Source organism: Onychostoma macrolepis, chromosome 22, assembly GCF_012432095.1.
Source record: "Onychostoma macrolepis isolate SWU-2019 chromosome 22, ASM1243209v1, whole genome shotgun sequence".
NCBI lineage: Eukaryota > Metazoa > Chordata > Actinopteri > Cypriniformes > Cyprinidae > Onychostoma > Onychostoma macrolepis.
The window spans coordinates 8,593,288-8,617,537 of record NC_081176.1 but is presented as its reverse complement, the minus strand read 5'-3'; the positions used below and the strand labels follow the sequence as shown (position 1 = coordinate 8,617,537).

The window sequence follows — 24,250 nt, the reverse complement described above, 5'->3', positions numbered from 1 at the left end:
TGGTAAATATCATATTTTATGTTGTTATAATTATATTATGTATGTGTCCATATTAGAGATAATCACCATGTTTAGAATGAAACCATCATATGTAAAAACATGATATTAATCATATCATATAATAAAATATAATTTGTTGTTACTACTGTAAATATATTTTCAATTATTGGATCTCCTTCAATACTTTCAGAATCTTTACTTATTAAAATGATTTTTTTTTCTGTATTATAAAATATATTTTTTATATTAACGACAGCGCATTTATTGAACAAATTTTTTATTTTTCAAATTAAGCAGAAAACAGTACAAACTTTGCTAAAGTGATTGTTTTGAACACGTATTAACTTAGACATTATTTTAAAAAACATTATTTTAGCTGAATTATTTGTATCAATACTGTGTGCCCTGTGTGTGGGGTAAAAAGCCCCTCTTGCCACCTCATACATTTGTACGTTTTTAAACAAAATAAACAACTTGAATGATTTATTTTCACACAAAATCTGTTGCTCCATTAATGTTCAATACAACATATATATTTTTTCTGCAATTATACATTTTAGGTGCAGTGAATAGCAAATTTTTTCTTAAGGTGGGCCTTTAGCCCCGTTGTACCCTATATATGTAGTATATTAATAATTGTTTAATTATCTGTAAACATATTTATTTACAAAATATTTGTTTAAATGTTTGCACAAACACACACACACACACACACACAGTATATTACACATTTATTTAAAAAAAAAAAAAATTGTAGTGGCCAATATATTGAAGAATAGAGTGCCATCCTGTGGTCAAACAGTGGAAAACAGTAGTAAATTATTAAATAAAAGTATTAATAATTCAATTTAAATAAATATTAGGAAATGTGTTTAAAAATATAAATACACTATATGTATTTTTAAAATCTGGAATATTTACATATTTATACAAGTAGGATATTACTAGGCTATACACTGTAAAAAGTGAAAGTTGACTTAACTTAAAAAAATTGAGGAAACCCGTTGCCTTAAAATGATTAAGTACATAATAATAATAATAAAAAAAAAGTTAAATGAACTTGACAATTCAATTAACTTATTTTTTTTTTTTAAATTATCATTTACTTAAAAAATTTAAGGCAACGGGTTTCTCATTTTTTTAAGTTAAGTCAACTTATCACTTTTTACAGTGTATATATAATTGTAAACAAATAATAATTGTAAATGATATATGTGATAATAAATGCATAGTATATTAATGTTTATAAATTTAAATAAACTAAACATTTATTTTTATGAAATATTTAAATATTCAATATAAAATTGTACAACATACATAAAATAAAAATTATTAAAATATGTCATGATGAATACATAGTAATTTTAGCCTGAGCTGCAGAATTTAAATATAGAATTACATTAAATTAATTAAATAGAAATTTTGATATTAAAATGCTGTGAATCAATGAATCATTGTTTTGAATCCCTTACTTGACTCCTCTAAATAAACTGATTCTCCATATATATTTAATAATAAAAGCATATTTACATATACATATTTATTGCTACTAGTAGATTTGAGTATGTTATGTGTATATTATGTATAATATTAAAATTTATTATAAATGTATTTATTTCTACATATCTTTTCTATACAAGTAAAACACACACAGTTGTGGTTCAGAAATGTTTCAGTCGCTCGTGAACACAATAAACACGCGCATGTCATTAATCAGATTCGTTATGACAGTGACCCCAGACGACCTGTGCCATGTAGGAAATAACAGTGAACTCATTATAAATTTGAATAGCAGATTTCCTCAAATTGTACTGTACAATAAATGCAATTTTAAAGACCGAAATGAACGGAAAGTCCTTTTCCGGCATCATTTGTCAAGGAAATGTTCCAGGGTTCAAGGACGCTTTGAAATCTAGCCATTACTAAATTGTCCCTAGCAATAATTTTTGATCAAACAATGAAACATAATGCACAATGTTTCCATCTAACTTGTATTTTGAGCTGCAGCTTGTCATATTAATGGAGTTTGCCGTAAACCGCTTACCTCACCTGAGTGAATATGTCGAAGATTTGTGTTGGATGTTATCTTTGGAGTGGAAAATTGATATTTTATTTGTTAATATAATACTTTGTTTCTCTTATTTCAGTTTATCTCATAAAATTAGCGAGCTAAGCCAGTAGTAGTACTGACAGTCTCATATAAACACGGCTGAAGACGCGAAAAGCGAAGGAACAGACAAACCGAATCAATCGAGGGAGTCATTTACACTGGAAGCGCTCCGATTGAATCAAGCTCGTGACTTCGATCATTCAGTTCAAGCGATTCACTGGCAAAAACCAGTTCAAAACAGCCATTCATTTTCGAAAGTCGACATCGCTTGTAATGATTTTAAAAAAGCACGTGATGTGTGAAACGGACCTTTTCGAAACCATTACGGTGCAAAATGATTCACGAATTTGAAATGATTTCGAAGCCTCCAATCGGATCGCGAATCATTTGATTCAGATCGGCACTTCAGAGCGGGTTCGCGAATCATTTTGATAATTGAAGCTATCTGTGCTCTGAAGTGCTGAGTTAAAATGCTGGCTCACGAATCACTTGTCAGAGGGATTTCGGAACGTGGATCACAATTTTTTTCTGATTTCTTATTTTATTTAAAGGGTACAAAACATAAAACCATTAGCCTACAATAGTTGTAAAATCAAAACAAAGAAATAAAGTTTACACATATACAAATCCCTTTTAAAATTAACCACGATTTTATTATAGTAAAAGTGTAGTAATCATGTTTTTTTTGTTTGTTTTTTTGCCTTAAGAGGATACATAGGATGAAGAGATACAGTTTTCACTGATTTAGGACATCGGATATCATATACTTGACTAAATCAACTCTGAGTAAACAAAAGAGAGATTTAGAGCCAGATTTTTGTTTATGTGTGTGAAATTGAGCAGGAAACACAAATTAGGCTAGCTATATTTTCCAATATTATCTTTCAAACAACCCAAAGAAAACATCCTTAAAACAGAAACAAAAGTCACTTACAAAATGAGATTAGATGAACATTTAAAAAATCTGATCAAAATTTCTGTGTGGGTACAAAACAAGTGAACAAATCTTCCTCAGAAGAGACAAAAACAGTAACTCACTTCAGTGTCTGACTTATATTATAATTATGTCCATCAGCTTTTTGTGAAATTTGGACTTGCTCATTAATCTGTTGTTTGCGCTCTTCATATTTAAAGGAACACTCCACTTTTTTTGGAAATAGGCTCATTCTCCAACTCCCCCAGAGTTAATAAGTTGAGTTTTACCGTTTTTTAATCCATTCAGCCGATCTCCGGGTCTGGCGATAGCACTTTTAGCATAGCTTAGCATAGATCATTGAATCCGATTAGACCAGTAGCATCGCGTTCAAAAATGACCAAAGAGTTTCGACAGTTTTCCTATTTAAAACTTGACTCTTCTGTAGTTATATCGTGTACTAAGACCGGCGGAAAATGAAAAGTTGCGATTTTCAGTCCGATATGATTAGGAACTATACTCCCAGTCCTGCGTAATAATCAGGAACTTTGCTGCGGCAGCAGGCGCAGTGATACGCAGCGCCTGAAAGCAGTCCCCAGCTATATTATAACCAGGTACCTGGCTGGGGACTACTTTCAGGCGCTGCGTATCACTGCGCCTGCTGCGCCATGTTACGCAGCAAAGTTCCTTGATTATTACGCCAGAATGAGAGTATAGTTCCTAGCAAAATCGGACTAGAAAATCGCAACTTTTCATTTTCCGCCGTCTTAGTACACCTATATAACTACAGAAGAGTCAAGTTTTAAATAGGAAAACTATCGAAACTCTTTGGTCATTTTTGAACGCGATGCTACTGGTCTAATCGGATTCAATGATCTATGCTAAGCTATGCTAAAAGTGCTATCGCCAGACCCGGAGATCGGCTGAATGGATTCAAAAACGGTAAAACTCAACTTATTAACTCTGGGGGAGTTGGAGAATGAGCCTATTTCCAAAAAAAGTGGAGTGTTCCTTTAAGGAGAGAACTAGGCTATAGTTTTCAAATTGGACATCGCTTGTTATGATTTTGAAGGGTGCAGAATTTAGTAGAGATGCTATGACATACTCTACCAATATCCAGCGACTACGGCAATAATTTGTTGTTATGTCCCCACCAATGCCACAATTAACTACGTCTTTGCCAGGGTTTTTCAAACGCGTGTTTGAGAAAGCAGGTAAAGTGCATCTGATCCGCGTGTTTATGAACTACTGGCCTCCGTAAACGAGCTGGTAATTGCCCCGTGCGCAGGTCTGAGTAATTACAGACTCAAAGCAGCAAATGCTAATAATTAGCCGAGGCGCGTTCTTCCCACAGAGAAACAAACACTCATGTAAATCTTGCCACGCTCAGCAGACTGAGCAAACGCTGAATGAGCCTCTGCTGTCTGTGACAGCCAATTACTGCCGTTAATAATCGAAAGGGCTTTGATTATCATTATAGCATTAGCTAATTGGATGTTTTAGAGTGATGGATTAGCCTTTGTGAGAGAAGCGCGGGTAATTACGCTCCGGAGCGCGCGCTCTGTTCCCTCACCGTGTTTGTACATAGAAGATCAAAGGGAAAATAGCTTGCTAACTAACTACAAGTAGCCTAGTGATTCCTGGCTATTTTCAGCAGCATGACTGTAGTTTAGTTCACCTTTTCTATTTTAGCATTGTATATTTAAAATGATATTGCCTCTTGAAATAGCTTCTGTGAAGTTAGCTTTCTGTTTGTAGCTAACTCCTGTTTCAAACATTTAGCTTGACTGTAGGTGAACTATATTGTAGAATAGAAGCTTCGTGAAAATAAATGGAGAGAATGGCATATATATATATATATATATATATATATATCAACATATATATATATATATATATATATATATATATATATATATATATGAAAGATAGATAGATGTATTGTAACATGTAATACATTAATAATATGTAATAGTAAATTAATAAAATGAATAATTAATTAATTTAAAATGTATAAACCTATTAATGTATTCATTCAATAAATATATTATTTGTATATTATATATATATTATTATTTATTTAATCATATTACTTATTAATATATTAATATTAAATATCTTATAAATATTAATATAAAATGTACAACATTGTTCAAAAGAACAAGTATCTAAATATATATTGTTGAATATAGAGTAATTTTTATATAGAGTAATTAATCTCTATATTTTCCATTTTATTTTATTTTTTTGTTAAAGTTTTAGTAATTTTCTTGTGTTTTTGTCATTTTATTAGGTTTCATTCCTTTTAAAACGTCTAATTTGTTTTTATTTACTTTTAGTTCAGTTTTAGTTTATTTCAGTACATCAAGTTAAACTAAACAAAAATTATATATTAATAAAATATCATGCTTATATTTACAGTAATCCCAAAGTGGATATGAGTCGCATGATTTCTCAGAAATTTCACAGCCATAAACAGGAAACCGAAGCTTGGAACTTCTTTCATTATTCACTATTGATGATTCAATCTGTTTTCCTGGATTTCCGTTGTGCCCAGATGATGATCTCTAACGATTGAAAGGTTAAGTTTGTTTGTGTGTTGATCAGATATGATAGGCCAGAGGACGCGAGCGCCAAAGTCCAGCGAGGGCAAAATGGTGAGCGGGAAAGAGACGCTGCGGCTGCGCTCCAAAGGATCGGCCACGCTGGAGGAAATCGTGAGTCAGGGTGCAAATCCCAGGCTTTTTCAACCTTAAGCTTGCTCTGCATCTCATCTCCAACCGTTTGTCTTCCAACAGCCCAGTGAGTTCGAAGACAAGGCCATCAAGAAGGTCGACGACCTGCTGGAGAGTTACATGGGGATTCGAGACCTCGAACTCGGTGAGAACCTTACCGTAAAAGGCCTACGAGACTCAAGCAGAATGTCTCTGTGATTCCCATAAATTCATGAACATTGTTCAAAGCAATTTGTGCCCCATGGGATCAACTCCTTCCAAAAAACAAATTAATGAAATAGTTTACCCCAAAATAACAATGTGCTTAAAATGAGCTCAACCTCAGGCCTTCCAAGAAGATGTTTGTTTCTTCATCACGTTTGGAGAAATATGCCATTCCGTCACTTGCTCAGCAGTGGATTCTCTGCAGTGAATGGGTGCCGTCAGAATGAGAGTCCAAAGAAGCTGATTACTATAATCCACAAGTAATCCACACCACTCCAGTCCCTCAATTAACATCTTGAGAAGTCAAAAGCTAAAACAAATCCATCATTAAGACGTTTTTAACTATAATCCATTATAACGCTTCTTCCAGTGAAAAAGTGGTCTGGTCTGAATCAGGGGAGAAATCTGTCTTCTCAAGCTGTTATAACTGATGGACTGGAGTGGTGTGGATTATTGTGATGTTTTTATCAGCTGTTTGGACTCTCATTCTGACGGCACCCATTCACTGCAGAGTATCCATTGGTGAGCAATGCTACATTTTGATTTAGCATCTTATTCGTGTCCTACAGCGACTACCATCGTGGAAGCTGGGAAGAACAAGAAGAACCCGGATGATTTCGCCGAGGCACTTGACTCCGTTCTGGGCGACTTTGGCTTTCCTGACGTCTTTCTGTTTGACGTTTGGGGTGCTATGGGAGACGTGAAGAATGGACGTATTTAGAGGTAATGCATGACTTAAAGATATTTTGTATGGAAAAAGTTGTTCCTTTTTGTCTTGTAGTCAAATTTGTTTTCATGGGTATAATTTTGGTACATTTTTATTGATTTTTTTTATTTACATAGCTAAATGTAGGAATTACATATGCTAGTTTTTCAAATATATAGTCAAATATAAAAAATTAAATAGCAAAATATTAAATGTTATTAATGTGAATAATTATCATGAAACTAATACATAATATTAAATAGTATTTTATCTAATATTTAATATTATTCTTTTATCTACACTTGTTTCAATTATATATTTTTAAATATTAAAAATGCATATAGATTTAGAAAACAATGTAATTTATTCATTTGTTTTCTGATTATTCCTTTAATGATTCTTTTGCATTTGCTCAAAATGTGTGGCAGTTTTCATATATCATAAAAAAGTCAAAGTATATTTAAGTAAATATTGCTGTTTTTTTTTGTAATACATTAATACATAGCAAAATTTATTTAAAATATTAAACATGTTAATTAACTGAAATAAATACATACATATATATATATATATAATTAATTAATCACATAACAAAATTATTAAATCAAAAATTCTAAAAAACTGAAAATATAAACATTTTTCTTACAGTTTAATTAGTCCCGATACATAGTTACTTTTGGATGACTGTCGATGGATAATCATGGTTTTTAAGAATCACATGTAGTTATGCAATCTACCAGCATGAGCTAACTGGACCACGCTAACTAACTAAACATCCAGCCCTCTTTTCATGACTGATATTTGTCATCTAGATGATATTTGTGAAAGAAAAGCACGCAGAAAACACATAAAGCAGGTCATTCAGGAGGCTTTATTTACGGGCAGCTCTCAAACACACACACACACACTCTTACAGAAAACCATTAGCAGGTCTTTCTTCCTGACGCCGGACAAACACCATTAGAAGCTTAACGTCAGACACTACAGGCTAACGCTATCTCACACCAGCACATGCTTTTCCTCGTCTGTGTTTTTCAGAGTACGTCAGACATCTGAGAGACATTCAGCTTGATTTGTGACGTCTGTCATCTGTTTTCATATACACAATCCTCCCAATTCCCACCTTTATCCCGAGGAAGGAGAACGTCAAGGTATTAGCGGCTAATCGGCATGCTAATGCAAACGTCAAGTGTGTAAATCAGTATGAAGTAGGTCAAACTGTATTTCCCACCCATGTGTATAGCTAACTAGGATATAAACCAATCTTTTAAGTGTTTTACATGACAACTTTGACTTTTAGAAGAATTATGATGTTAGCTTAGCTTAGACTAGCCTTTGTTTGTTTTGACATCTGTTGTGCTATGTATAAATACATCGTGTTACTGGTGAAATGAATGATCTTTTACGATTAATGACAGATCTTGTGACACGATTAGCTTGTGTATATATGAATGATAAATATTTAATCAATTCTATGCACATTCAATGTTTATTTAACGTAAAAATCTACTAAATGTTTTTGAGTATTGTATATCCTGTTTTACAACCCTTTTAGATGACCTGACGTGACATTTGAATATGTGTAAAGATTAAAAACATACCACAAATTGACTTTTTGTACATTCGCAAGAGAGCCACCAAAATGGCTCACAAATTTTCTTTAGTCAACGTTAAATCAAAATTGACACTATTTACTTTAAAACTCATTTTTGGTCTTATAGAGTCCAGAAGTAAAAATCCCATTCATTTTCTCGTTATTCGTTTTTTTTTTTGGTAAATGTTACAGACAAAACCACTGTGAGCTACGCGGTTGTTATTTGATGGTATATCCACAGTATTTTAACTCTTTATTTCAACTTGTTAAAAAAAAAAAAAAAAAATGTTTTGCCATTGTTTCTAATTCAATTATGTCATTCGTAATCCTTCATGGGATTGTAGTACTTCAAGTATGTTATCTTTTATCTTTGTCTTTTTGTCCAATTTTCAAATGCTTTTTTTGTTTCAAATCAGAGATTTATGATTTACCTCGTAGCTTGCTGGTTTGATTGTGGATTTTAACTCTTTAACGAAGACATTTATGGGCAAAATGAACGGGAAAACCTCCAAGAACTACTGAAAAATGGGCAGGGCATATTGTGCACTCTATTGTGCAAAGGCTCCGCCCCATATTTTAACCCCTCCCCCTCCAACCAACCGTCTCTTTTCATCATCCAATCGCTGTCTAACTGATCAAATCAAGCCCCACCCACTTTTCACTCTCAAAAACAGCATATTACCAAAGTTACTCATTTGAATCATTTAACATGGTTTATTTGCAGGTAGTTAGTCATGCTAATGCTTATTTAGCATTAGCAGTTGTAGCCGTGAACAGAACGTTGCAGAACGAGGAAGCTGATATGAATCTAGTTGACATTACTGATCCTTAATTGTTTTCCTGTTAGCCAAGTGCACTCTACAAGACAGAAGCTTATCATCATGATTACAGTCTGCGAGCAAAACCCCTTGCTTGTAACCAAGTTGTATGCGATCACTATTGAGAAGTCGCAGACACCAGATGTTCACTGAGTCCAAGTCATGTTTTTTGTCGCAAGTCAAAACATGGAACTGTTGGCCAAACAGCTCTATAATTTGGGAATATGATGCAAAAATGACCATAAATACATGTTGTTTAGTGCACACTAGCTGATAAGATTCTGTTTGCAGTGTGTGCTAGGTATTAGCGACGCTGCTTGCCAAAAATGATCTCAACCAAATATGCAAATACTTAAGAGAACAATTGGCCAAAGCAATCCAAACACAAGAGGGTTGAATAATGATTTTCACACAGCAATGCTCGGGTTTACATGCGATATAAATAAGAGACCAAAACAGATTATTCACTCTGACAGCATTTGATGCTAACCTTGTGTCTCCTCACACAAGAATAACCAAATTTGTGCTGGTAATGATACTTGTTTGATTCCTCAAAAGACAAGAACATTCCATGACAAGACCAGAAATAAACAAGAATCACTTATGTGGTGAAAGTTGCCTGCCATTTTACCCAAGTGTATGGTCTTCAAAGTCTTATCAGAAAGGAAAAGGAGGGTGTTTGTCTGGGAAGTGAGCCAAAACTGCTCAGTCATCCCAAATCGAGCCCAGTCTGCGTGTTTCTACTGTACATTTTCATTGTAGACCTTAACTTTTGTACGTAACGTAACACTTATTATAGGTGTACTGTAGTGATTCAAGACAAGCCAAGAACACGGTTTGGAAAATGGATTCATGATGTACTCGCTTATTATATTAATTTTGTACATTTTGAACACAAAAAACTATTGCGCAAAGGTCCTGTCCCCCCCCCCTCCAACCAAATGTCACTTTTCATTATCCAATCACTGACCAACTGGTAAAATTCAAGCCCCACCCACTTTCCTACTCAAGCCTTCAAGCTTGTACTGTACATTATTAAAGCCATTTAAGTACATATTCTGGCTTTTTTGTCCAATTTTCAAATACTTTTTTTGCTGTAAATCAGACTTTGTAATGTTGTGATTCACCTCATAGATGACTGGTTATTGTTCATGGTTAGGTTTAAATCTTTAACGAAGACTTGATTGGGAAATGAATAGGAAAAACTCCAGTAACTGCTAAAAAAGTGGACGGATATTATTGTGCAAAGGCTTCACACCAAAAGTGAGATCACCAAACACACTTAGTTTTGAACCCCTCCCCCTTCAACCAACTGTCACTTTTCATTATCCAATCACTGGCCAACTGGTCAAATTAAGCCCCACCCACTTTTCCACTCAACGCCTCAAGTTTTTTTTTTTTCCATTAAGCCATTGAGTACACATTTTTTCAAATTCTCCTAATTGTCCTAATTTCAAATATTTTCAAAGACTTGAATGGGAAAAACTTTAGGAACTGTTGAAAAAGTGGGTGGACACTATTGTAGGCTCCACCCCCAGGGTGACATCACATACTTATTTTCCAACCCCTCCCCCTCCAACCAACCATCGTTTTTCCTCATCCAATCAAAGGCCAACTGGAAAAACCGAGCCCCGCCCACTTTCCCACTCAAGTTTCTACAACAGCTTCGCTCTCCAAGTTCATGTGAGTTCGCCACGTCTTGAGAGCTCAAATATACGCTCTTTGAATGTGTCTAACTAGACTTTCTTGGCCAGGCCGGCCGTCAGCACCTCTCCGAAGAGCGACGCACCAACAAAAGTGTTCAAATGGTGGGTCACACCCTACATTGGGCGCCACATTAAACATCGAATCATTAATGAAGTAGAAAGTAAATGCTAGTCTTGGCTGCTAAATCGAACTAGACATCGCAGTGGCATCCAACACAGGTAGAGGCGTATCCTCTTGTCTGGCTTTGCTTGGATTCGGCCGGACGCGATCCAAATGGTCAGTCGTTCCTCCGAGAGAGGCGCGTGTGAGCTTGCGGAAGGACGTCGAGATGGTCGGATAGAGGCTGATGATGGAGCCGCGGGACCAGTCCATCCTGGGAGCGATGCGCTTCAGTATTGCACGTCGGAATAAGATGTAGACCCAGGGATCCAGGACCTGGTTCCCCGTCGCAAAGCGAATCCAGAGAAGCAGGTGGTGAACGTCGAGCTCGCTCCCCGACAGCACGGTCTGCGCAATAAACACCTGTTGAGAGGAAAATAACGAGAGGGTGATGAGAGGAACGCCGAGCGCGAGCCAACGCTTGAACTCCACTTGAGTCAGTCAATAGAATAAACACAATCACTACGCTGCAAACATTGCCGTCGCTACAGGCTTTGTCATTTCTAAATGTTTACGAAAACCAATGGATTTTTGCAATAACCAGAATGTAGCATCTGGGGATGTTGGAGGCAATTTCCAGGAACGTATTTACTTGCATACTGTCGATACTAAATATATTCACCCCCCAAAATATTATACAGATGTGAAAAACATTTTTTGCATCTCTCCCAATATTTTTGGAGCGAATCTCAAGAAATCTGTCATGTTTAGGTCTTATTTCACACCAAAATCAAAAGAAAGAAATAGAAAAAGAAATAAAAATTTAAGCCCATTCAGACTTGATTAATCAACCTTTCTCATTTCTGCTGTGCAATTCTAGTATTTGTTGTAAATAAATCAAAAATGAGTTTAATTATCATGCTTAATGGTCAGAAAAATAATAAAATATAATTTCTATTTTTGCTTTTAAATGCAGGGTTAAGATTTACCTTATTATTGTGAAAAATAAAAGCAAAACAAAGAAAGATACTGGAAATAAAATGAGCCATGTGGGACCAACAGCAGCTTCTTATTTGGACGCTATAAAGTTTTTTATTTTTAGGATGAAACTGATGAAATATCACATGACCTTTCTGGATATTTTTCCAAATAGCTGCAAGATAACAAATGGGTTTGTTGTTAACATAAACATTTAGCAGAAATAAAGTGAATACAGCCATAAAAGTAAAGTAGTACTGAATCACTGACCTTTGCTGAGTGTTCACTTGACAAAATACACATGCTCACACACATACAAATAAACACAGTGTATTTGGTGGAACGTGACACAAAATACAAACATTTACCATGGTAAGTACAGTTTCTGCCAAAATATGATAACTTCTGTAACAATTACTGCTACAAAGAAAATGTGGGAACCTTATTACTTTCAAGTCATTAAAATATCTATATGTACATTAATAATATGCATATTATGCTTATGTTTGGTTTATTAAATAAAATAAATATAAAATACATAAAAATAAAAAATAATATAATTTAATATAAATACTATATTTATAAACATTTATCACAGCATACATTAATACTATATATTTATTTTATATACATTTATATATATTTTTAATATGAAATTTTTATTATAAAAATATTACATATTACAATTTATAAAAATAAATACATTTACATTTAGTCATTTAGCAGACACTTTTATCCAAAACGACTTACAAATGAGGATAATAATACATTTAATAATATTTTGTGTTAATTAATTAAAATACAATTTAAATAAGCATAAATATATAAATATGTATATATTTATTTATTAAAATATAAACATATTACAAATAATAATACAAATAAATGAAATAATTAAATTGAATTAATAGTATTTAGGTTTAATAAAAAATAATAATAATTATAAATAGTTTTGCATTTATTTTAATGATATATATTTATTTACATATTTATTTTTATTTAATAGAATATAAATATTTTATTTTTATAATATAACAAAATATAATATAGGTATATTAATAATAATGAATTATAATTAATAATATTTAGTCTTAATATATAATTAAAATAAACGCTCTCTCTGTCTATATATATATATATATAATAACATTTTGTTTTAATTTGTAATTAATATAAAAATAAAAATTTTAACACACACACATACATACATATATATATATATATATATATATATATACACACACTGTATATACATATATATATGTATGTATGCATGCATAAAAATAAAGATTAACACACACACACACACATACACATATATGTATGTATGTATGTATGTATGTATGCATGCATGTGTGCATGTATATTTAAAACACTTGTGCTGTACTTTGGCAGAAACTATGATTAGTGTGGTTGGGTGGATGATGGTGTCAGCGGTCAGTGGTCATTATGAATCAGTGCACAGCCAGAAGCGTTTTGCAGCATTTGATTTCGCTACTGATGAGAGTGTGAGTGTGAATGGTGCTCGCCGTTAATTCGGATCACAATCTGGATCGGCCTTTACTCGCCTCAGTCTAGACTCCTGACAGAGGATGTAAATCCAGGGGTCACATATCTGATTGCAGGTGGCCAATCGCAGGTAGAACAGAACGCTAAAGGGCTCGACGGTTAGCGAGGACACGACCGTCTTCAGTATGTACATCTGTCCGGAGACACAAGGTGATCAGACGAGGACAGGAGAGTGTTTATTCCTGCTTACAGATGATTGGCTGTGAGTCCCAGCTGGAGGAGCGTGTTTTAACTGTGGGATCTGTGGACTTATGGATGTTATAGTGCTGGAAATTACATTTAAAGATGACGCTAATTTCATGTTATGCATCCTAAATATACACAAATAAATCTTTTTTTTTTTTTTTGCATACTCTGACAGAATATATGCTTAATTGGAAAGGACAAACAATAAAACAATATTAGTGACACAATAATCAAATAATATTAAGTAATATTTATCACTCTCATCATCTCTAAATACACTTTTAAATAATCTGATGAGCCTTGTAATTTGTGTAAAAATGGACGTAAATTATATTTTCACAATAAATATTAAAATGGTTTGTGTTTCATGTTTTGTTCAGGTTGTATTTGTAATTCACAGGAGTAAAAAATATATAGATATATAAAATATTAATGTAGCTAATATTTCTGTGATGGGCTTTCATATTTTAGGACTGAAAGTGTGAGTTTTGGGTAAGGGAAAAATATATTTTTACATAAAAAGGCAAATAATGGATAATGACATGTTAATGCTAAAAATAAATATAAAAATATACAAAATATTATAAAATAGATTTAAAAATAAAAATAGATAATTTTATTTGCTTAATATTGCTTTGATGGATTTTGAGGTTTGGACAAAGAAAAAAATCTACATACAAATCTATATAACATTTGAACTTTATTAAATATAAATATTTTACAAAAATGAACTTAAGTAAAAAAAAAACAGTAAAAAATTAATACTATAAATAATTTATATCATAAATTTATACATTTTATTTAATTTAGATAATATTTCTTTGATGGACAAAGAAAAAAAATCTATATATGATAAATCTTTATAATATTTGAATTTAATTAAATAGAAATATATTACAAAAATAAACTACTAATATTAAAATAATACTAAACTACTACTGATGCCTGTAGCAGGAATCAAATTTGAAATAAGCTCATTTTGTGCATAAAATTGTAAAATTTCTCCATTTAAACATTTGTTATGTTCTCTATGTTCTATTGTGAATGAAATATTGGCTCATGTGATTTTGAAATTCTTTTAGTTTTCATTTTATTAAAAATAAATAAAATAAAATAAAAACAATCCCAACATATCCAGAATTCAGGTTGTATATATATATATATATATATATATATATATATATATATATATATATATATATATATATATATAATGTTTTATAATAATAATAATATTGTATATATATATATATATATATATATATATATATATATATATATATATATATATATATATATATATATATAACAAAAAAATCTTAATTTACTTTAAATTCTTTAACTTAACTTATATTAATATTTCTGTGATGGCTTTTCATATTTTAGGTTTTGGAAAAATTAATAAAATCTATACATAAAAAGGTATTTTATTTTAAAAATTCAAAGAGAGCTTCAATGTTTAATAACATAGTTTATTTTAATTATTTTTATTTTTAAATTATTATTATTATTTTAATTATATAACAATGAATTTGAGTTTTGTTAGAAATAGGAAGTGTGTCTTTGTGAGGACTTCCTGTTCTTCCCTTCAACAGGAAATGGCTCTTTCCCATTAGTCTTATCAGCAGTTCTCACACGACTCCTTCACGTTCCTCGACTGGCAGAACTCTGAACGTTTTATTTAACGAGCAAAGCCTCTGGTCTCGCCATCAGTAATGCACCTGCCTCGCGCCGCAGTGTTTCTGCATTACAATAAACGAGACTGAAAACAAGCAGCGTCACGGGCAATTATAACTGATTTGGATGATTACAGAAAGCAATTCTTGTATCGTCACACTGCGAGTACAAACCAGATGCTGCCCAGATCTGGATCTGAAACAGGGCTCATTTGAATCCGATATGAACTAAAGTCTGACATGTCCACATACAGGAAGCATTTGACCTTTTTAGTGGACTTGAGACTGTTCCAAACCTTGTAAGCTGCCTACGTAGGTGCTATTTTAAAGCCAAACTTCAATGACTCTTCCCAGAATGCATTGGGCTGCACTTAACAAGAAACAACCTGAAAATGGTGGATGAGTTACTGAAAGGTGTCACTATAAAATAGTTAAATGTAATTAAAAAGGCAGTATTTTATTCAGTAATTGCATATGACATGTATTTTTCTGCTTATTAGAGTGTTAGCTTAGCCATATGCTAACATCAAACTCTACTAGAATCAACTATCAAGCTGTTTATGTATCATTTATTGTAATTTTAATATAACTACACCAAAACAGTTAGTCATTTTTCAATGTTAAAATCGTGTTGGCATGTATATTGCTTACACCGTTTGGCTAAACTGTTGAAATAGTTAGTATTTTGATGTTTACAGATCAGTCCCATTCACTTCTATTGTTAGTCGTATGTCATTTATTTTTAATATATTTTATTATTATTATTATTACTATTATTATTTTAAACAATTTAATTATTATTATAATTAGTTTAGCGTAATTATATTACTTAATGAAAGAATGTTTTATACTACTACTACTACTACTACTAATAATAATTTTTAGTATTATTATTGGGTTATGTTGATTGTATTACTTAATACAAGAATGTTTTGGCAGTAGCAAAATACTAATTTAATTATATATTATTATTATATATATAATTATTATTATTTATTATACTTATTTTATTTATATTAATTATTTTATAATTATTGCTATTAATTGGTTGGTTTAATTATATTACTTAGTTTAATTATATTACTTAATGCAATAATGTTTTGGCAGTATCGAAATTAAATATATATATATATATATATATATATATATATATATATATTTAATAATAATAATTGTTGTTATAATTATTATTGTCATTAATTTTGTAATATTATTGGTTGAAGTAATTTTATAAATATTGTAATAATAGGTTAGTTTAATTATGGAAGGACATTTTATAATAATAGTTAGGGTAAGGATAATGATGGTGATGATTGGGTTTGGGTAATTATGTTACTTAATAGACATTTATATTGTGATTATGAATAATAAAAAAAACTGTAAATCTTCCCCTTTATTGCACAAGTTGTATGTTATTTTATTTTTTTTAAAGGAGGGAATGTGAAAGTAACTTTTTCAACATTTTGCCACAAACACTGTCGATTTAGCTCAACTGAACCCGTAATAGTCCTCTACAAGATTCCTTCTTGGTTACGATGTCGCCTACTTTGTAGGCGTCTTACTAGGTTTCGGAAACAGCTCATTTTGGTCAGTTGGCCTACAGACTTAGTACTCATCAGTTGTCAATGTATTTTAATCACTCACCAGTAGAGGGCACCAGCAGACGGAGGCGATGGTCATGATCAGAATCAGCTGCACCATCATCTCCACTTCGTAGTCTCGTCTCCGTTGAGCGCTGTCCTGTCCGCAGCACACCTTCAGCAGGGTGACGACGCTCACCGTGTTGAGCAGGAACGACACGGCCAGCGACAGCAAACCTACGAGCGAGAAGATCAAACCGAAGGCCATATCCAGTGGTCTGGAGCTGATGTTGAGGAAGCACCAGGAACCGGGGACCTGGAGATGGTAGCTTCCCAATCCAACCAATGGCAGGAGACTGATGCAGCCGGCCGTGACCCAAACCATGGCCACCGTCAAACACGCCCTGCTGTTGGTTATGGCGGTGGAGCGGGCGAAGGGTCGGTTGATGCCTATGAATCGCTCCACAGCCATCGTTGTGCCGAGAAGCAGCGGGCAAAGGCCGTAGAAGACCATCGACATGCCCATGAAGTTGCAGAAGTGGCAATGAGGGTCCAGTTGGCGCCAGTTGAAGTGCGTAATGTGGAAGGACACTACGATGGACCCGGTGACCAACAGCCCCATGAAGTCGGTGAAGACCAACCCGCCAAGGAAGAGCAGGAAGGAGGAGCGTGAGCGGCTCTTGGTGTGGTGGAAGGTCTTGGCCAGAACCACCAAAGCGAAGAGGTTGGAGCTCAAGCCGAGGCTGCTGAAGACCGCCGAGAAGTACGCCGAGGTGATGGTGTGGTTGTGTCTGAAAGGTGTGCTGCTGATGGAGAAGCAAAGCGGAGTCGCGTTACTCTGCGCCAACGTTTTGTTGAACAGCGATGAAACCATGATGGCGACTGCTGAAGACGGGTTTATTTCATTCTGTGAACCTGCGATGGAGAAAAAACAATGGAAAAGCTTAATAAATGTTGCTAAGCACATAGATATATGTATAGGCAGTGTTGGGGGTAAATTGTTACAAGTGACGAGAGTAATCAAATTACATTATACACTCTGACAGCTCTCCTGCCCACATGTTGAGAGAAATCGCAAGTAAATTGTGTGCGATGTGAACATTATGTTACTGTATTTCTAGACTTAATGTGAACATGCATTTACTCATCTCGCTTGCACAAAAACAGATTCAGTATTCTTCAAGATGAATAAAAACAATGAAATATCCTTTATGTATTTAATCCCATTTTATTAACCAGTGTCTTTGCTGCTGACCTTTGATGATCCAGTTTATGATTTCCGATAAACATATCATTTGCGTTTCATGTTTTTTATTGCTGAAGACTGAAGAGTATTTCACTTCTCTTCATGCAATCCAGAATGGCAGCACAGCTAAGAGGCTTATTTGAGCTGCGTCCTTTACTGTACAGACGTGAATTTACATTTCCTTCAGCCTGACGCTTATTATACTTATTATACACCAGAAGAGTAACTTTTTATACTAAAAATAAACAAGTAAGCCCAGTCCAGACAATTAGTTACTTTTTTAGGGAGTAATGCGATATTGTAATCCATTACTTTTAAACTGTGTATTGATAGATGTCTTATTAGCCGCTGTTTCGATGGGACGCTATACGAAAGCCGTCAGCCATATTGGACTGGTCAAAGTGGGTGCATGAACATTCGAGAGCAAGATGACTGTGTGTCCGTTATTACATGCATGTATGAATATCTATATCTGAAACAGACTTCAGCAGGTGATTTAGCTAAGCCAACAATACAAGAAGCCGTTAGCTAACATGATGTTAAAAAGTTACCACAGTTTAAAAACCTGTAATATCAAGTTAATATCAGATAAAACATAAACCTGTCAAAGTTTATTCCAATTCTTCTGGAATTAAAATTTTGGTGTTGTGCAATGTTGTGGCATCTTGGAAAACTCATTGATTTTTACTGTAGGTCGAATGGCTGATCACAGTATTTACCAAGATTGTGCACTAACACATGACTCATTTGGTTCTGGGACATTGTTTTGCTAGAAAACGGAATAAACGAGTCACATCCCTGCGTGTGTTTTTTCCCAACATCTTGAGCAATAGTACAGAGTGCTTCATTCTAAGCCAACGTTTGACAGCACACAGAAACTAAAACATGGACCGTGATGGACAAATGTGCCCATGTAGTGTCCGCCGGCGTTTTAGAGCAAACCGCCATTGACGTCAAGAGGAAACGTCAGATATCTGATGAACAATCAGATCTGTCAGATCATACCAACAATAAACAAGCCTCAAACATAACATTTGCTGAAATTAAAGTTTTAAAATGAATAATCAATAATAATTATAAAAAATTCCCTCCATTAACCCAATAATAATAATAATAATAATAATAATAACAATTATTATTTTCAGTACGTGCTGTAATTAATAAAAATAATGTCCATTTAATCTTTTCATATTCTCATTTTATTATTTTTATACTGTAAAATCATTCTTGCATTAATATAATTACTGTAACTCAATAACAATAATAATAATTATTATAAAATCCTTGATTTTTTCCCAATTGTTAACCTATCAATATTAATAATTACAATAATTCTAATTTAATATTTTGATTACATTAGAAAATAATCTTCCATTAGGTAATTAGCCTAACCTTTTATTATTATTATAATTATTATTATTGTTATTATTAAATAACATTTTCCATTAAGTATTTTAATTAACATATTATTATTATTATGATTATTATTATTTAGCATTTTTCCATTACGTAATATAATTACCATGACCTATTATTATTATTGTTGTTTTTATAATTGTTATTATTATTTTTAATATTATTATTAAATGTAATTGTTTATCAATATATTTTACAAAAGCAATATATGTGATTTTAATACACAGCTTCTCATTGTTTACTGCTTTAATGCATATTTTGTATTCTAACTTCTCATTGGATAAGATTCATTCAAAGCTCACTGCACATTATATATTAATGAGCCAAGCTGCTATGAAAGACTTTATTATTCTGATTATTGTTATTAATAAATGCAACTGTATACGGAACATTAGTTGCTTATTAGCGTCATACTTTCAATTGAGGCCACGAGTTACACTGATTTTAATGCAATTAAGATGGTTTCAGGCCCTCTCCTCATTAATACCCCTTAAACTCACTTTAATGTGATTGCTTCATTTTGCATCATGCTAAAGCTAACACTGTAAATAATGCATGCTAATGGAAAGATCTGAACTGCGTTTGCAGAAGTTTCGTGTATCTACATAAACACATCCAGATCTCAGAGATATTTTGTGCCACATCTTTTTTTTTTGTCTGAAAAACACATAAATCCCAAAGGAATGTGAAGTGGATACACTCCACTTTGGTCATTAAACATTAGTGTCTTCATCCACAAACGCGTTCAGATCGATAGGCTACCTCAAGTGCCGATATTATTCATCAGGCAACAGCCTAAACATCTGAATACATTCGGTGGCGTTTCCACTCGTAATGGCCGTTAATGAGGATCCAGTGTACAGAAACCTGAGGCTGCTGATGGTGTTTGTGCGTCTCTCTTAGCAGCGTAATTCCAAAACAAACTGCATTAGCCAAACACAGAGCTTTCCACGGCGCGCTCCTAATCGAATTCCATCAAATGAGGCCCAGAAATCAGCTTAGCGAATGTCAGCGCCAGAGAGTGGGCCGGGAAATCTGCGACCAGTTTGCATGCGTGTGCGTTCACATCTGAGGTTTTCAGCGTTTGGCTGCATGTGTGGAAATGCAGGAGTGTAAAACATCGGCAAAACAGATTATTTATTAAATATGATTACGGTTGTATGCTGTTTTGTTGTATAATCAGAGCATTACATGATTCTGCATTGTATAAACTCTTATAGAAAACAAAGGTTCGTGCAGGAACTCTTCAAGAGCTGTTTCCAGATGTATGTGTTTGATTGAAGTTTCTTCGGATGAGTGATTTCTGGGGGGTTTTCACGCACCAGAACATGAGAATTTTCTGAAGAACTAGAGATTAAACAAGACAGGCCTAGAATAGCTTATTATGAAATGCATCAAATGTTAGATAACAGGTTAAAAAAAGACAAAGTACTACGAGGCAAGGGGACTCAACCATTTATGGGTGATTCTTAGACTATGGTCACTTTTATGTTCTTTGGTCATATTTTTAAAAATGCATATAATTAGGGATGGGTATTGTTTACATTTTATCGATACTGATACCGATACCGATACTGCTTATCAATACCGGTACTTATCGATACTGTTATCGATACTATTTGGTGAAAAAAGATATGATGTGAAAAGTTATTTTAATACTGCTGAATTTTAAAACACACACCGCGCATGCGCACCGATATCACACGCACGTCGAGCAAACGTCGGCCACATCATTCAGTGAAGGAAAATTACAAGCAGCAGCTTCTAATTCGTTATTAACATTGAAGTATACGAAGACAAAACAACCCAAGTATCGATAACAGTATCGTTTCTCCTGAAGCTTATCGGTAGTCCGGTATTGACCCAATTATGTACCGGTCCAAAACAATATCGGTTCTCGGTACCCATCCCTACTCATCACACATTAAAAATGTATCCACAATTTATGAGATCATGCTCTACTTAATGTAAAAATTCTAATTATTTATTTTCTAATAAGCTCTTACCCAAACCAATATTACATTTCAGAGTGTGACAAGTGTACAGTTCAGCATTTGGTCCTTAGGGCAGTTAATTTATCTCATCGACAAACGTATAATTATTGTACATTGTGGAAAAACTGGTAAAACTAGTTACAAAAAATGATCTTAGACAATTCTTGAGTGGCATAAGTTATTCTATATTTAAATAACAACTGTATATTGAGATGTGGTGGAAATGACATTTGTTCATTGCAGGTCGGAAAAATGTAAAATATTAACAATTTCTCTTGTAATCTAAGTTTGTCCTCTTACAGACCTTAAAACTAGACAAATTATTTAAACTTATGAGACTGTGTTATGTGACTTTTGAACAAGTTTTTTTTATTCAACTTCACTAAAAGTGCCCCTAGTTGAAGAAACGCCCTTATATGTACGTTTTGTATATTTCATGTATTTATGTAACGAATTTCTGCAAAATAAATAAATAAATAAAAAGATAAATAAAAAGGTTAATTTTCTCAACCATGCACAAATACAGCTCAAACTCATGATTAAAATTATTTTTAAAATATGCAGCTTATATGATAAAATTATACCACATACCACAAAATCTTCCACAAATATGACACGTTCCCTTAACGTTCATAACGTTTTTTAAAACACTGAACGTTCTAAAAATACTAAGAAATAACATCTTCTTAACTTAATAGAAAGTTAGTAAAACGTAGAACATATTTGTGTTAGCTGTGAGTTATCTGATCGATCTTTAGCAATGTTCTTAAAATGTTGGCACAAAAACTAAAATATATGTTTTGCTGTTTTAAATCAATTGATATGTGTATTAACAGCATAAGTGTATCAAACTCTGAAAAAGGACTGAAAACGTCATGTTGCAGCTACTTTATATAAAGTAATTTTATACAAACGTTAGACCTTAAACGTTACTTTGTACTACTTACATAGGCTATTCAATAACGCAGACTCAGTTTTGGCATTGGCACTATTGTGGTTGAAAATTTTTTTTTTTGCAGAACCTATGTTTGGCATCCACAACGCGTAAAACTCCCGAGGAGTACATCCAAACAAACAAAACAAAACTCATTTGCGACGTTTACTTCGTAAACTGAAGTCAAAAGCGAAACGCACATCAAGACTTTTTGAACTCAAAACGTTTAATTTTACCTGAGAACGTCTGAAAGTCCGGCGCGCATTCCTTCAGTCTCGATCCGCGGATCCCATAGAGTCCAGAGATCTCAAGCTCTCCCTCACATCACCTCCATCCTGCAACACACTCCAACTCCGCTCAAATACACACATAACTGTGAGGATGATGAAGATGAGACACGCCATCCTGTTCCTCCTTCATCGCCGCTATTCGCGGAAGGAGTCTCTGGGTCTCCGCCAGATTCTTCTACCGCTAAAATCAATACCAGAAACTCTCTGATAGCTTTGAGTACCAACGCAGTGTGGGCAGAAATGTTCTGTGATGTCTGAATAAACAGATGGTCTCTAAATTGTCTGTCTGTGTGTGTATCAACAGCTCAAATGACTTTAATTTTGCATTAGCGGTTATTGGTTCAAGGGAAATGCTTTTGCATCTTTATATTTTAATAATTCACGACAGTGGAAATGGAAGAGCTTTTTAAAGCACCAGACGCCAGTGACTAATGACTGCTTGTAATAATGGCAAACAGTTCACCTTTGCATTCAAGTGAACAAAAACTTTAAAACGTTGTCTTTTAAAAAATAAGTCAGCCGTCAAACATTAATGAACGTTCTCAGAATGTTCTGACAAGGTTCTCTCAAAGTTATGTTAACAAACGTTCTTCCAGTTACATTAGAGAATGTTTGTTTACTTAGCTGGTCTTTTCTAACCCAGATAGCACACATCTGTTAAAGATCTTTTGATCTGGATAGCATTTGCTGTGTACAGACGTCTTTCAGATGTCAGTTCAACATACATTCTAAATCATATACATCTAATATAGGACAACGTCTATTTGACATCTGATAGGAAACGTCCAATAGATGTACTGCAGATGAGCAAACACAGAAACAATACATCTTGCAGATGCAAATGCAAACGTCAAACGTCTCCTTCATGTGCTATCAGGGAATGTTCTCAAAACGTTAACACAAAAACATTTTATACCTTATGTCTTAGTTGGACCTTCATATAATGTTTTTTAAATGCTACTTGTTTCAGAACGTTCAGAGAACATTCAGAAATAACGTTTGCATAATGTTTACATGCTCCATTAACCTTCCCATAACAAAGATTAAATGTTTTTGAAACATTTAAAAAAACCGGACCTTCTGAGAACATTGTTAGCAAAACATTCACAGAACATATAATTGTTAGCTGGGGAGTTACCTGGTTTTTAATAATGTTCCTAAAACGTTAGCACAAAAACGTTATACAATGTAAATTGAACATTTTCTTTTTGAACATTGAAGTTGGATGGTCATCTAAGTTTAAAAAAAAAAAAGTTAATTCTGTTAAAAGAACATTCAAAAGTAATGTTTCCATAATGTTTACAAAATTATAAAAATGGCATGTTAACATTCGCATAACCAAAACAACAACAACAACAACAACAAAAAACTAATTGAAAACACTGAATGTTTTAAATGTTCAGAGAACACAGCTTAATGGGAACATCAGCAAAATGTTCTTAGACGTTATTTTTGTCAGCTGGGTAATAGATCTTTCAAGTCTACAAACGTTTTC

At 33.4% G+C, this 24,250-nt stretch overlaps 2 protein-coding genes across 4 annotated transcripts in view; one reads left to right on the top strand and one right to left on the bottom strand.

Moving 5' to 3' along the window:
* gipc3 (GIPC PDZ domain containing family, member 3) overlaps positions 1-8,564 on the top strand; it is a 13,559-nt gene extending 4,995 nt beyond the window's left edge. Inside the window, exons 4-7 of the mRNA XM_058760095.1 lie at positions 5,631-5,740; positions 5,822-5,903; positions 6,532-6,685; positions 7,707-8,564. Of these exons, the coding sequence (XP_058616078.1) occupies positions 5,631-5,740; positions 5,822-5,903; positions 6,532-6,683 (344 nt within the window). The 3' untranslated portion in view covers positions 6,684-6,685; positions 7,707-8,564. The remainder of the gene's footprint in view (positions 1-5,630; positions 5,741-5,821; positions 5,904-6,531; positions 6,686-7,706) is intronic.
* tbxa2r (thromboxane A2 receptor) lies at positions 7,521-24,250 on the bottom strand. 3 transcript variants are annotated; one of them, XM_058760084.1, is made up of 4 exons: positions 22,702-24,249; positions 16,940-17,790; positions 13,433-13,566; positions 11,037-11,309 (listed from the first exon to the last, which is right to left on the bottom strand). In XM_058760084.1, exons 2-4 carry the CDS (start codon positions 17,747-17,749, stop codon positions 11,177-11,179), a joined length of 1,077 nt encoding a protein of 358 aa, XP_058616067.1. In that variant the 5' UTR covers positions 17,750-17,790; positions 22,702-24,249; the 3' UTR covers positions 11,037-11,176. The 3 variants fall into 3 exon arrangements, with proteins under 3 accessions (XP_058616066.1, XP_058616067.1, XP_058616068.1); XM_058760083.1 differs by lacking the exon at positions 13,433-13,566 and having other exon boundaries at positions 7,521-11,309; positions 22,702-24,241; XM_058760085.1 differs by lacking the exon at positions 11,037-11,309 and having other exon boundaries at positions 13,031-13,566; positions 22,702-24,250.

What these genes read in the sequence shown, in the direction of transcription:
- tbxa2r (XM_058760083.1), bottom strand. Translation starts at nt 17,749, where the DNA reads ATGGTTTCATCGCTGTTCAACAAAACGTTGGCGCAGAGTAACGCGACT. An exon ending in TCTGCTGGTGCCCTCTACTG is followed by an intron (nt 11,310 to 16,939) that starts GTGAGTGATTAA and finishes TCCTCTCAACAG; the next exon opens with GTGTTTATTGCGCAGACCGT.